The 14,496-nt window shown below is 57.7% G+C and overlaps 1 protein-coding gene across 4 annotated transcripts in view; it reads left to right on the top strand.

The window, feature by feature from the left end:
- Positions 1 to 14,496, top strand: part of CRAMP1 (cramped chromatin regulator homolog 1) — a 54,742-nt gene that overhangs the window by 33,586 nt on the left and 6,660 nt on the right. For 2 of the 4 annotated variants that reach the window (XM_068524078.1, XM_068524077.1), the window contains exons 7-18: positions 748 to 833; positions 1,307 to 1,430; positions 2,271 to 2,352; positions 2,839 to 3,990; positions 6,350 to 6,527; positions 8,208 to 8,389; positions 8,478 to 8,552; positions 10,599 to 10,680; positions 11,572 to 11,972; positions 12,730 to 12,792; positions 13,283 to 13,529; positions 14,324 to 14,488. In XM_068524078.1, coding sequence (XP_068380179.1) covers positions 748 to 833; positions 1,307 to 1,430; positions 2,271 to 2,352; positions 2,839 to 3,990; positions 6,350 to 6,527; positions 8,208 to 8,389; positions 8,478 to 8,552; positions 10,599 to 10,680; positions 11,572 to 11,972; positions 12,730 to 12,792; positions 13,283 to 13,529; positions 14,324 to 14,488 — 2,837 coding nt within the window. The remainder of the gene's footprint in view (positions 1 to 747; positions 834 to 1,306; positions 1,431 to 2,270; positions 2,353 to 2,838; positions 3,991 to 6,349; positions 6,528 to 8,207; positions 8,390 to 8,477; positions 8,553 to 10,598; positions 10,681 to 11,571; positions 11,973 to 12,729; positions 12,793 to 13,282; positions 13,530 to 14,323; positions 14,489 to 14,496) is intronic. The other 2 variants (XM_068524080.1, XM_068524081.1) reach the window with 2 other exon arrangements.

Below are 14,496 nucleotides of genomic sequence, written 5' to 3' on the forward strand. Positions count from 1 at the left end.
TTTATTGAGTATTCCCAAAGCACTCCAAGTGTGTTTCTTAGAGGGAGCTATTTTTTATGGTTTTTATATTCCTTTCATTAGTTAATAGTAGTATTTCTTTAATTTATGTAATCCTAACATTATATAAGTTACTGTCACAGCAGTATTCAGGTAGAGTGTCACCCATAGCTGTGACAGATTTAGGGCAGGCCCTCCTGATTCTGGGCCTGCCTGCAGATCAGTGGGGGGAGCACAAGCATGTTGCACTCATGCCTGCTGGCCTCCAGTGTCCCGTTCTCTCTGGGCCCCCCTAGTGTGGTTTGCAGAGGGACTGACTAGGGAATGTCACTGACCTGCAGAGGTGGTCACCTAGGGGCGGGTTGAGAGGTCATGTAGAGGTGGGTGAGCCCTTCTGCTCTGGGGACCTGGAGGAGGGGAAGGGGCATTCCTTCTGACGTCCGATTGGGGCTCCAGTGAGAGGGCTCTCGGGGTTGCCAGGCAGGAGGGCAGGGTACATCCTGAACAGCAGGTGCCCTCTTTGCAGCGTGACGCGTGCTCGGGAGGGTCCAGAGTCAGCTCTGTCGTTTGTCATGCGCATCTGCCTACGATCCCAGGAGCTTCTTGGGGACGTGTGGGGTCCCCTCGTGGGGCCGAGCATGAGCCCTGGAGGCCAGGGTGGTTGCTTAGCTGGGGCCCTTGGTTACTGCGTGGGGTGGGAGTGACTGTTCATTTAGAGGCCTCAGCGCTTCTTTAACACTCCTCTCCCAGGGCCACCACAGTCCGGTACAAAGGGAGGAACCTGCGGATCAAAGCGCCCATGTGCCGTGCCCTGAAGAAGCTCTGTGACCCGGACGGTATGTCAGACGCGGGCTGGGCTGGGCTGCACACCTGGGGCTCACTCCCGTCGGGGAGGCTCGCTGTCTGGCTCCATTTAGTGATGGCCAGGCTGAGCTGGAACACGGCGGCTGAGCCTGCGTGATCCAGTCCTGCCAGCAGGCAGCTCCTGGACCCGAAACCCCGTGTCATAGCGGTGTGTCCTCTCGTGAGTCAAGTCCAGCTCAGAAGTCCCAGCTGTCCTCAAACGGAGCATCCGAGGTGTCAGGGCGAGTCTCCCATGGCTGGTCCGTGGCCCTGGTGTAGCAGATGTGCAGCTGGCCATGCTGGCACCTTTAGACCAGGTCCTTGCTGGGGCTCCTGCCAGTCCCACTTTCACTGAGGGCTGTTTGCCCCTTGCTCCTCTCTGGGTCCCTTAGCTGTCTGGCCGAGGACTTCACCTTCTCATCAAGGTCCGTCTGTGCCAGGCTCTCACGGCCCCTTCCTGTCGCAGGCTTGAGTGACGAAGAGGACCAGAAGCCAGTGCGCCTGCCCCTGAAAGTCCCCGTAGAGCTGCAGCCACGGAACAACCATGCCTGGGCCCGCGTGCAGAGCCTCGCACAGAACCCGCGGCTCAGGTAACACGCTGTGCGTTTTGGGGGAGCGAGCTGTGAGGGACGGGGCTGGAGGGGCGGTGTTGGGTCCCTGGGTGAGCAGCAGACGCCACTCCAGTACTCTGACACCACCTGGGGGTAGTGTGGGGGATGCCTTTAGATTCAGGTAAAATTCACATAATACGGAATTAACTGTGAGCCCTTTTAAGGGGCCCGGTTCAGGGGTATTGGGTACCTTCACAGTGTTGTACAACTATGACCTCTCTCTAGTTCCAGAAATTTTCAGCCCCCTGAAAGGAAACCCCATGCCCACTAAACACTCACTGTACATCCTCCTCCCACTCCCCAGGGCACCACTGGTCTACTTTCTGGCCCTATAGATTTGCCCGTTCTGACATTTCATGTAAATAGGATCATATACTGGTCCTTTCTGTCTGGCTTCTCTCAGTGAGCATCATGGTTTCAGGGTTCATCCGTGTCGTAGCCTGCATCATCAGGACTTCATTCCTTCCATGTGTATTTTTATTTTCTTGGGTTTAATTGAGTCTAGACCCACCCTCTTGACCCCACAGGGGGCTGGTAGAAGAGAAGGGTGTGTTGTACCAAGGCTCCTGTCCTGGTTGAGACCTCATACTGTAAAGGGCACTCAGGATCTCTGTTACTTTTTCTTGCAGTTTCTCGTGAGTCTCCTGTTATCTCAAATTAAAGAGTTAGTTTTTAGAAAAAGAGCCAACGGCTCTGCACGGACATTATGGCTCTGGCCTCGAGACCCCCAGGCATCATCTTCCTGCTGCAGCCTCTAGGGCTCCTAGAAGGTACCCCCACGTCCCAGCCTCCCATTCCCCATCTGTCTTTTCTCTGTAGGATGATCGTGGAGCTCCATCGAAAGGTCTCCAGCCTCATCGAGTTCCTGAAGCAGAAGTGGGCACTTCATGAAGTGCGAGTTGTATCCTTTTCCTACTAAAGCCACCCCCGGGCTCCGCAGCACCTGCTGCCTGAGAGTGAAGTCTCCTTCTCAGTCCTGGAATTGCAGCGGGGCCCCCAGGCGTGTAGCAGCTGTGCCATGAGATGCTGTAGAACCAGAACTAAAACCCACAGCCCCTCATTCTCTGGGTTTTGGGTCTGAACCCCCTTTTTGACCTCCTTGCAGTGTTAGAACTCTGTCACAGCAGCCGTCCTTGCTGTAAGTGGCTGCCATCTGGCCCACAGGGTGTGGCCGAAGCATCCCTGCCAGCAGGTTGAACAGAGTGACCGAGGACAGCCCCACACCTACATCTTCGTGTCCTTGGCTGGCTTGTAGCCCATGCCCAGTTCCCAGCTAGGAGGGTGAGTGTTGGGTGTGGAGCCCGGAAAGAAGGAAGTACCTGTCGTGTCTACCCGCTGGACCTCAGGGTGTGAGCTGCTGCAGGTGGTTCCTTGACGGTGCGCTCAGCGGAAGATGTTTGAGGAGCAGCAGCTGCAGGACTCGTTCACGGAGCCATCGCAGGAGAAGGTGGCACTGCACCTGTTCCCGGGGGAGAACTGCACCCTGACCCCGCTGCCGGGCGTGGCCCGAGTGGTGCACTCAAAGGCCTTCTGCACGGTGCACTGGCAGGAGGGCGGCCGGTGCAAGCAGAGCACCAAGGACACCCACACGCTGCCCCCAGCCCAGATCCTGGGCATCCAGAGCGGGCAGGGCACAGCCAGGGGCCAGCTGAAGTGCCCACGGGGCGGCGCCGAGGCCAAGGGCGGGGGGCGGCCCCCTCCCTCCACCGATGCGTTGCAGAGCTCCGGGGAGAGTTCCCCTGAAAGTGCCCCTGGGGAGGGGGCCGCTGCAAGTTTCAGCATCCCGGACGCCTCCGACAGGCTTCCCCCTGGGCTCCAGGATGCTGGGGGACGGCTTGAGAAGACCCCTGCGGCCGCTGCTGCAGAGGGTGGGGACGGCCCTGCCCGAGAACCCGGGGCCCTGGCGTGTGCCTGTGGCCAGCTCCCAGACCTGGAAGATGAGCTCTCCCTCCTCGACCCCTTCCCCCGCTACATGAAGTCCTGTCAGGACCTCATCATCCCTGAGCAATGCCGCTGCGTAGACTCACGGCCCTCAGGGTGCCCCTCCCCAGAGACCCTCGTCCCCAGCAGCGCAGAGGTGGCCGACCTCGCCCGGGCCAGGGCACCATCCCCTGTCCGCGTCCCACCCGGCCCAGAGCCTCAGCCTAGCCCCGGGCTCCAGCCGGACGTTTGCACTAAAGACTTGGCAGACGTGCCTGCGGAGGAACCCCAGGAGAAGGCGAGCCCCTTGGACCCCCCACCACCTCAGGGTCAGCCTGCCGCCAAGCCTCCGAAGGACATCCCTGCCAGCCGGTTCGCCCAGCAGCTCCGCGAGGAGGGCTGGAACCTGCAGACCTCTGAAAGCCTCACGCTGGCCGAAGTCTACCTCATGATGGGCAAGCCCAACAAGCTGCAGCTGGAGTACGATTGGCTGGCAGTGCTGGGCCCTGAGGGCCAGGCCCAGGGCTCCCGCACCGGCTCCCCACCTAACAGCTTCCACAGGCAGCGCCTCCTCAGCTGCCTCCTGAAGCTCATCTCCACCGAGGTCAACCCCAGGCTGGTAAGTGTGGGTCGGAGCACTGCCCTTTTGGCCCCCCAAGGGCTCGCGGCTGGGTGGCTGGGGTCCAGAGAGGAAAGACCAGCCTTGTGGCAGGTGGTCTGGGGCCCTGCGGGCTCCTTGGAGGAGGTGGTCTGGGGGTCGCCTTTCGTTCCCTGGAGTGGGCTGCACAGAGCACGTGGTTGGGGCTCCGGTTCCCTGCAGTGCAGGCCCTCGTCCCGTGGGGCTCACATGGGCTGCACCTTGCCCGGCTCCAGAGATGCCACTGAGCCCAAGTGTGTGGGCTGAGGGGACAGAGCCTGGGACAGAGGCGCAGAGGTGAGGTGGCAGCCATGGCCAGGAGCCGAGCTGGGCTGGGAGCATTGCAGGTTTCTGCAGCAGGAATGGCGAGGTCGAGTGTGTGCTTTGGAAAGGCCATCCTTGGAGGCCAGTGGGGGTGCAGCCTGGGTGCAGGGAGTGGAGCTGGGAGGGGCTGCGCTGGGTGGGCTGCGCCCAGGAGACCCTGTGGAGAGGTGGCTGGTTGGAGTGGTCTCAGGTTCCTTGAGAGGCTCCTGTGGGGGGCAGTGGCTGCCATGGCCCAGGGAAAGGGCACCCGGCCAGTGGGCCTGGCCACGGCTTGTAACTGCCCCCCCACCCCCGCTCCTGGAAGGCCGGCCAGGAGAGCCCACACGTGGGCTGGAAGGTGCTGCAACCGGAAAGTCTAGTCCGCTCTCTGGGCACGAGAGCAGCGTCCTGAGGCAGGTCGATCCCAAAAAGGGCGTGTGCACTGGAAGGTGAGGCTCACAAGTTCCAGGAGGAGACGCCGAAGCTCAGCGTGGTGCCCTCACAGGAGTGGGGCTCGGGTCACAGTCAGAACCAAACTCGAGGTGCGCCCATGTCACCACTGTGACATGTACCCGCCTCCTGCTCCCCAGGGCAGACAGCACGTGGTCTGTGTTCTGCCGCATTTCCCGGAGCCTCTGCCCTGGGCTCCTGCCCACCATCTTCCGGCGGCACTCAGCAGAGCTCATGGTGGGGAATGAGTGCCACGTGGGACCGGCTCTCGTGGGGGTGGGTGGGGCCCAAGGGCCAGCAGTGGACTTTGGATTCAGGTGTGAATGTGACCTGCGGGCAGGCGTGGGCAGTATTGCAGTGACCGGACAGAGGTGATGAGTTTAAAACACTTGTTCAAGTTTGACTTTTGGAGGGGTCAGGAGCGGAGACGGGGGAGACCGGAGCATGTCCAGACCCCTAGGGAAGGAGGCCGGACCAGGCTGGCTCCTGAGGAGGTGGGAGTTCTGGAGCACGGCCGAGGTGCTGGCCTTGGCCTCGGCCTCAACTGGGAGAGGAGAGTGGAGCAAGTTGGCAGTGCAGAGGATGCACAGCAGGGCGCTCAGATCTGTGGCTCCTGAAGCGGGGTCCCCGGCCAGCAGCCTCGGCATCACCTGGGAACTCGTTAGGGATGCAGGTTCTTGCAGCCCAGGAGACTGTTTTGATGAGACACCCCCCACTCCCACGCCCTGCCTGGTGATTCTGATGCAGCCCAGGTGTGAGAATCGCTTGCTCAAGTCCCCAGGAGAGATACAGGACCTTGAATTAGGGATGGCCTGCCTGGCCAGGCGGCCCCTCCCTGGGATTTCTCTGTAGGTGGGACGCTGACAAACAAGTGCAGCTGATGGCCGCCCCGCCCCGGGGAGGTTGGCGGGCACTCAGGTGGGAGGTGGGGGTGTCGAGATCCAATGAATGGAGTAGGAAGGGACACAGCAGGGGTCCCAGGGAAAAGAGAAGGTGGGTCAGGCCAGGGCGAAAGGCATGGGAGACACAGGAAGAGGTGCAGGGTAGGTGGGGCTGGGTGAGAGCATGGGGAGTGGGTGCCGGGGAGAACTGAGGAGGCGGGGCAGGACGGTGGAGTCATGGGAGAGAACAGGTGAGTAGAAGGGGTGCCTCTATGGCCGAGGACCCCAACACTTGGTGACAGCCAGGCGAGTGGAGGCAGCGGCCTCAGGTAGGGGCCCACGAAACCCCTGAGGTGGAGGTTTTGACTAAGCAGAGGACTCCTTGGCTGTGATTGTGTTTGATTTTAGAAATTAATCTGTATTTCCTTCCTCTGACTCACAATCAGAAGAAGCTTTAAGAAGGAGAGTCCCTGTCACTTGCCGCTCAGCCTCCCCTCCCGTTACGGTGCAGGGGGATGTCCTCTCCGTGCTACCGCGGCAGTGAACACAGAAGGGCTCCTGGAGGACAGCGGTTATTCCCCTGAGGACCTGGGGCACCAACCTGTGCATCATGGAGTGTGACCCTGGGCCCTTTGCTGTCCCGTCACACTCCACAAGCGTTGTTCCGTGCTGAGTTTGGCCAATGTTTTGGCCCGTTTCTGTCCCAGGCTCCAGAAGTGAACACTGGCTCCACAGCCTCAGTGAGGCCTGCCCAGGAGGAGCAGTCGACGACGCCCCCGGGGAAGGTGGTGACTGTCAGCTCCCGCAGCCCACGCTGCCCTCGAAACCAGGCTGCCCTCCGACACAGCAAGACCTTCTCTCCCAGCTCCGCACCTTGCTCCTCAGGTGAGGCTCAGGTGGCCACAGGTGGCCTCCTGGATCCTTGCTGGGCGTTGCGGGCTGCACAGAGCCGAGAGCTCCGGGCTGCCTGAGGCCTCGCTCCACTCAGTCAGCCGCAGTCCAGCGGATGGTGTGGGATACAGAAATCACTGCCTCCTCGAGGGGAGGGTGAGCACAGGGCCTGTCACAGAGGCTCTGGGGTCCTGGGTGCAGGAGCCGACAGGAAACATGGGGGACCCTTGCCAGTCTGGTCACTTTGGGGGATCTGGCTTTGTGAGGTCAGCAGCAGCCTCCATATCATGCCGAGTTGGTGGCTTAAAGCATGAGAAAGGTTGGTTCTTTCTGAGTCTTAGAGGGACTGTTTTTCTTTACATCTAAAGTATTAGAATAAAGAAACCTTCAGTTAAAGGATTCCCCAGCAGTTGAACACAAGTCTTAGAAAGAAAGATGGGCTTACCTGCTGGTCCACGGTTGTATCTGGGAAGTAATTTAAATTCAGCGTCCTTTTTTGGGTTACGTGGCACATAACCCTAGGATAAACATGACTCGTTTCTTTGAGTCATCAATTTACTTGCTTAGTATTTTTTTTTTTAATAAAACGGATTGTCATGGCTAGAATCATTAATTCTGCATGAATTTTAAAGAATAAGGCTGCTGTGGTGTCAGGCTCCCCACCTCCTGCAGTTCTTGTTTTCCATTTCCCTCCTGACCTTTATCCTGTTTCCTTGCCATGGCTCACGAGGGGGCAGCAGCAGACTCTGAATCGGTTGTCTTTAAGGCAAAGGCACGTTCCTCAGGCGTCAACCGGTGGTGGGCTAGCTGGGAGCCTGTATAGTCTTTGCCCCCTCCCTCTGGCTTTAAAGTTTTGTAACTCTGTGAACTCTTAAATGTCCACACTCTTCCTCAATCGCGGATGCTTTTAGCCCAGTGCGCCTGCAGTGCTAGAATCCAGACAGGTGCTTAGAAGACCTGGTCTCTGGACTCTGTGCGTGTTGATTTAACTTCACAGATTTGCAAATAAAGAATAAAGAAAGGGGACCCGTCCCTACCGTGAAGTGAGGGTGCTTTGCAGCAGCGCCTATGATGATGAAAACAGCAAGGAGAGTCCCCAGATAGTAGTTCCTAAATAAATATTTTCTGTCTTTTTATCTCTAGGTCTGTTTTTTGTATAATTAGAGATTTAGACCAAGGATCAGCAGACCGTGGTCCACAGCCTGCTTGTTGTAAATGAAGTTTTATTGGCACATGGCCACATCCACTGGCTCACGTGGCTGCCTTTGTGCTGCAGCCATAGAGCTGAGTTCAACAGAGACTGTGAGGCCCTCGAGGCTGACTTTTGTTGTCTGTCCATGTCCAGAGAACGTTTGCTGACCTCTGGTCTGCACTAGATGATCTGGAAGGTTCTTCTAGCTCTGAAAAGTCTTTGAAGGTGAATCTGCCCTTCCCACTGAGATCATCAGAGATCAAGGAAAGCTCTGATCTGCTTACATGGTGGGAACTAGAATTTCAGGGAGAAAGGGAGAAAAGCAGGTTTTTACAGCACTGAGATATAGGAAATTCCCTTTAAGGACACCAGAGAGGTCGTCAAGGATTCCTTTCTGATTTTCTTCCCAGTGGAACCCCTCCCATGCTGGAGGCGTTGCTGGGTGAGCGCCATTGTATCTGTTCTCCCTTCTCCTTCCCTAGGTTTGAGAAACCCCCCGAGGCCCCTCTTGGTGGCCGGTCCCTCCAGTGCCGGAAGCAGTGACTCAGATGGTGGCCTTTTTGCCGTCCCAACAACGTTGCCGCCCAACAGCCGACACGGGAAGCTCTTCTCTCCCAACAAGGAAACAGAATTGACGTTCCGTCAGCATCTGAACTCCATCAGCGTAAGTGGGGCCCACGCCTCCCTGCTGCTGGGCTGCCCCATGTGTGTGGAGAAAACACTCTCAGGGGTCAGTATTGTCTTCCTCACAGATGCAGTCGGATTTTTTCCTGCCAAAGCCCAGGAAGCTGCGGAACCGGCACCTGCGGAAGCCATTGGTGGTCCAGGTCAGGAGCCCATCCACATCTGCGTGTGCCTGGCCTCAAGGGCTGGCCTCTCCCTCCCACCGGCTGAGCTGCCCAGGATACGCTAGTGTCTTCCTGTGTCTCAGGTTTTCATGTGAAGTGGGGAGAATCCCTGCCCCTTCTTTTCTTTTTCTTAACAGGATAAAGTAGTAACAGTGACCCTAACTGTACCTGAAAATAAAGGTAATCTTGGTACAGCATGAAAACCACTTGCAAAAAAGACAGAAAGTTCTAGGGGTTTGGGTTTCAAGGATGTCCCAGATTGGAATATATGTGAGGACTCTCAGAACATCTATTTATAAGTATGTAGTAAATGGAAGCAGTTGGCAAGGTATATGGATTGGCCAGAGGCCAGACCTCTCCCAAGCTGGTAATGAACTCTGGGAGGACCCGTGAATGCCACCTGCAGACCCCGAGGGGTGATCCAGGGATCAGAGGCACAGGAGAAAGAGGGCATTTTTCTTTGGAGGTAAAAAGATAACAGAGGTGAAGCTGAAATTCTGAAATAACTATGGGCCTGGAAATTTATGAATGTTTTTGAATTAATGCATAGGTCTCCTTTTGTTAGACTCAGAAATCTCTTCCTCTCTTGGAAGTAATTTATTTAGAAATGAGAGATTGCATGACAGATCTCAGGAAGGAAAATTTATTCCAAGTCCCACGGGTTTTTTTGTGCAGGTTAATTCAACGTTAGGGCATTTAATTTTGGTATATTTGGTTAAATACATTAACCCTCTGCCCTGGGCATGGGAGCACACTCCCTGGCTGAGAGGATACCCCACAGCCCAGGGTCGCAGCCAGGGTGCCCTCAGCTGCCTGTTGTTGTTTTGTTTGTAAACAGCTTTATTGATATATAATTCACATACCATGAAGCCTACCTGTTTAAAGCGTACAGTTCAGGGTTTTTAGTATATTCACAGGGGTGTGCAGCCCCCACCGCTGTGTCATTCCAGAACATTGTCATCACCCCAAACAGAAGCCCGGCCCGTTACCTGGACCGCCCCTTCCCCAGCCCTTGAGCCACTTCCTGTCTCTAGGGATCACATAATTTCACATAAATGGAATCACACTTCATATGTGGTTCTTTCATTTACTGTTTTTATAACAAGTTTCATTGGCATGTGGCCACGGTACTTCATTTCCCTGCTGTCCATGGCTGCTTTCACACCACCGGGGTGGACTTGAGTAGCTGTGACAGAGACCGTGAGGCCCAGAGCCTAAAGGATCTCCCCACCTGGCTCTTTCAAAGAGGCCTGAGGCTGGCAGGGGACACCAGGGCCTGTCACCTCGTGTACAGTCACCCTGCCGCCTTGCGGCACGTGGCAGACCCTTGGGGAGCCCCAGTGGGGCGAGAGCCGAGCTGTGCGCCCAGAGCTGCAGTGCCTCTGGACACTTCCGGCCTGAGAGATACTTTCTGTCAGTTTTTCACCTCAACAGCTAACAGTGTCGGCAGTGAACTCCATTTCCTCTTAGGTGGTAGTCGTCACACCATGAAGGCGCCCTGAGCACACTGGGACCTGATGGTTCACACATGGGAGCCCTGGGCGTGTGACAGGGAGGAGTGGGCACCAGACCGTGGATGGGGTAGAGGGCCGCATGGCCTTGGCCCCCTGCGATACAGGCGGCAACTTGATTTTCTTCACCCAAACAAGGGGTATCTCGTAACAGTCCACATTGAGTGGTTATAAATATTTATAGGACTAGTTGCGTTCCAGCCAAATCCAGATGTTCTAGATAAAAGGTGGATTGTTCTGACATTCCCCCAGTTTTCCCTGGGAAGCTTCAATTCCCTGGGTTCTTTTCAGAGAGGACCCAGTGTTTAGGGGTCTGGGGTCTACAGAGCATAGCCATCCTCAGACTGTCTTGGAAGCCCTTGTGTCAGCAACTCTAGAACCAGAACCCCCATCTGGTTACACTCAGCTTCCTCTTCTCTAGAACATTCCTTTACAATCCAGCACTAGTTTCCTGGATGATTTTCGGTATTGGGGTCTTTCCATCACCTGAATATTGCCAATTTTCCCTCCACAGAGAACACTGCTTCCTAGACCGTCTGAAAACCAGTCCCACAATGTCTGTTCCTTCTCCATCCTGTCGAATTCTTCCATAACTGGTAAGTGCCGGGGCTTCTCAGGGAAGCTTTCGCTCCTTACGTGCGTGGCCCCGTCTTTGGAAATTGCAGGCATTTGTTCCTATGGCTCTTTGAGTGACATTTCAAGCCTTCCTGGGTCCGCTCTATCAACATGGGCAGCAGTGCGGGCAGGTGTGGACCCCTGACTGGTGGTCCACAGGCAGCTTCCTCCCAAGGTGGGCTCAGACGTCCCTGGTTGGGGTGCTCTGCTCGGTTCAGTTTAAGAGAAGGGTCTGTGGTCCACCCCATCCGTGACGTCTTCTTGTCAGGCGTTTTATGGGACAGACATGTCCTTAGGGTGTGCGACTCACACTTTCACGGATCTGTAAGCTCAGTGGGGCCCTCGCTCTTTGCAGTAAATCTTATATAGTGAGACTCCTTCAGTGAAACACACATTCCATGACTTACCTTTTTATCGGTCTTGATTTTCATAAGACCCAGACAATTGCTCATTCTCACACCTACTTTTCAATGGCAGAAAGCCTGCCAGGAAGGAGCCAGGTTGCAGAGGCAGCACGTTGATCCTAGTCTGGTGCTCTGACCCCCTCAGAGGAGCCTGTAGCTCAGCTCAGGTGTGACACACCCTTAAAGGGCTGTTCCCGTGGGCTGACAGTAGTGACCGCAGCCATTCAGCAGCCCCCCGGAAGCACAGTGGTGCCGCTGTCACGGGCGACAGTGCTTTCTCCCCGCCGGGGCCCTGTGTGACCATTGACTTCCCCAAGTTAGCAAGTGTTGGGACGTTTGGTGGTTTCCAGCTCGGCTTCCATGATCTGGACGGTGGCCATGAAGGGGAGCGCATGCAGCCCCTGCCGTGTGGCAAGAGGCCATCAGCTCGTGTGCCTGACGCGTCTGCTTCCACTCTCGTCCTCACAGGGAGAGGCTCCTTCCGGCCCATTCAGTCCTCCCTGACCAAAGCGGCTCTGTCCCGGCCGATTGTGCCCAAGGTTCTGCCACCCCAGGCCCCAGGCCACCTGGCCAGTAAGTCTCTGCGACTCTGCCCTGGCATGAAAATGAGGCCTGCACATGGGCTGTCCCCTCTGGGGCGGGTTTCAGGACGTCAGGAGACAAAGACTTGCACGTTGCTTCTGTTGCCAGGCGCTATCGACTTAGCAGCTAAAAGCGCCGGCATCATCCCTGGGAGCCCCCTCCCCGTCCTGGATGCCGACGGCTTGTCTGGCATCTCTCCGCTGTCTTCAGATGAGGTGACGGTGACTGTCTCGGGGCAGGACTCCACCGGCACCCACCAGAATGGAGACCCCATCCCCGCTGTAGGGGTGAGTGTGTTTAGAAGGGCTTCTCTGAGCTGCCACCAGCTTCTGGGATGGGATGGTCAATCTCCAGTCCTGGTTTGAAAGCCAAGGCCATGAGCTGAGGTCGTGCTGGACTCCAGCTCTGCCTCTGGAGGGGACGGGCCTGCTGAGCAAGAGGAGAGTCACTGAACAGGGAAGTCTCAGCCTGAGTGAGACCATGTGGTGCAGCGGGTGTGGTGGGCTTGCCATGTGACCCAGGGAATCCGCAACTAAGACGGGCATGGAGGTCTGCCCGCAGTGAAGGTAGCCAGCCTGAACAGGAGGTCTGCCCGCAGGGTAGGTAGCCGGCCTGAACACCAATGTCACCAAGTTGGCTGTCAGTCCACCCCTGACTCCCTGCTACTCGGGTGCTGCCTCAGCGGGCCCTGCTCTGCAGCCCCGCTGGCACTGCAGCTCCTCCGGTTCCCCCACCCGTTTGAGGGCTGCCTGAGGTGGGCAGGGCAGGCGGCCACTTAGGACTGCAGAGCCCAGTCCTGCCTGAGGACCCTGAGGTCGACCTCTTGCTAGGACTGGAGTTGACTGTGAATTGACAAATGGTCTCAAGTTCAGGGGCAGGGGGGTGCACATTCTGAGAGCAGTGGGCTTTCCTGTGCTCCCAGGGAGAGCTCTCTAGCCTACACCCCCGTGCTCCTGCCTGTTAGGAGCCGTGGGGTGGAGCGGCTCTCCTCAGGAGCCAGGTGCCGGGCCAGCGCTCACTGGCATATTCCTGGTGTTCTCGTAGGGCACGAGCGACCCGTTCATCAGTGTCCCCTCGAGGCAGGAGACGGTGGCAGACGGTTTCCAGGTAGAGTGTGCTGTTGGCTGCTGAGCAAAGTAGCTGCCCCAGGACCTCGTCCAGCGCCAGGCCCCACCCTCGTGGTCCTGCTCGTGGGCTCGGGCTTCCTCCTCATGATGTCCAGCGGCCGTCCTTCCCCTCACCTTGCCTCCTTGGTGCACACGCGGCTCCCATCTCAGGCTTCCCTTCTCCCCTCTCGGGCTGGCTGATTGAGACACAGTTCTGGAAGGACTAAGTTTTCTGGGCCGGGGAGGAGGAGGTCGTCAGCTGGGGGTGGAAGCAGATCCAGGCCACCTCGGTCCGGCCTCCCAGCTGGGCCATCCCTCGAGGGTTTCAGGAGAAGGAAGTTCCCTGAGTGTGTTTCTCGCTGGAAGGATGAGTGACTGCTGGGGTCACTGCCTCTCTGTTGGTGTCTCCGTCACTCAGTCACTGCTCTGCAGGACCAAGGTTGCTTTTTCATTGCTTGGTATGGACTGTCTGCTCTGTCGTGTCTCAACAGTGTCTGTCTCCACAGAACTCGCCCGTTCTCTCCTTATCCGAGCTGTCCAAGGCTCCTCTCCACAATGGGCTCTCCACACCGCTGCCCTCGTCGGAGGCCTCCAGCACCCGGCTCTCTCCGCCCAACGTCTCTGCTCTGCTGGACATCTCCCTGCCCGGCCCGCCTGAGGACGTGCTCTCTCAGGGAGAGCCCGCCACGCAGATCAGCGACTCCATCATCGAGATCGCCATCAGCTCTGGCCAGTACAGTAAGGAGCAGGGTGCCTCTGCACAGCCCTCTTGGAGTCAGTTCTCCCAGGGGCCTTGACCTCCCACCTGAGTGTTTGCCAGCCTCCAAGCACCTTGCTGTCCAGCTGTCCTGGGAGTTGAGCCTCTGCACCTACAAGGCACTTCCCAGCCTTGGCAGGGGCAGCGCAGGCGGACAACGCCCGTACAGGACCTGAGCCTGTTCTTGGTCTGGCGGGGCTGCCCCTGGCCTTGGGAGATAGAGCGGGCCCACGAGGCAGCTCCAGCCTGGGGATCAGGCGGGGCCGTCTCCTTGTCGGTTCTGAACCTGGGTTGGACGCCTGTGGGGTTGTGGGTTTTAGGAGGGGTTGGATTGGTACCTGTGGGCCTTGGCTCCCCCAGCCTGTGGGGACGGTGCTGTGGGGCAGCGGTATGGTGGGCGCCAGCTGGTAGAGTTCAGGCCGTGGATTCAGAGCTAATAGCTGGCAGCGTGTGGCCGTGGGCTGGTCACCGGCTTGTTAGAGCCTGTTCTCCTTAGCAGTGTGTTGGGAGCCGCGGACATCTTGCAGGGCTGTCGTCAGCAGCAGGAGAGGGTGTAGGTGACGCCCTCAGCACGGGGCCTGCCTCCATCCGCTGTGGCCAGTGTCATTCTCTGAAGATGGGCATGGGTCCCTGCTGTTTGGGGGCCCAGTGGGGTCCTGGGCCTCCCAGTTCAGCAGCGCGTGCCACGCCACTCCGTGGCCTTCTTGGTGGCAGGTGGGGGAAGTGGGGCTGTTCACCCCACGTGCCGGCTCTGACCCCAGATTTTGGTTGACAGGTGAAGGAGTCCCTCTTTCTCCAGCAAAACTGAACGGCAGTGACAGTTCCAAGAGTCTCCCCTCCCCGTCCAGCAGCCCCCAGCCAGACTGGATCGCCTCCCCGACCCACGACCCCCAGTGGTGCCCCAGCGACCCCACGGACTCCTCACTCAGCAGCTTGTTTGGTGAGTCT

This window comes from Eschrichtius robustus, chromosome 16, assembly GCF_028021215.1.
Source record: "Eschrichtius robustus isolate mEscRob2 chromosome 16, mEscRob2.pri, whole genome shotgun sequence".
Taxonomy (NCBI): Eukaryota; Metazoa; Chordata; class Mammalia; order Artiodactyla; family Eschrichtiidae; genus Eschrichtius; species Eschrichtius robustus.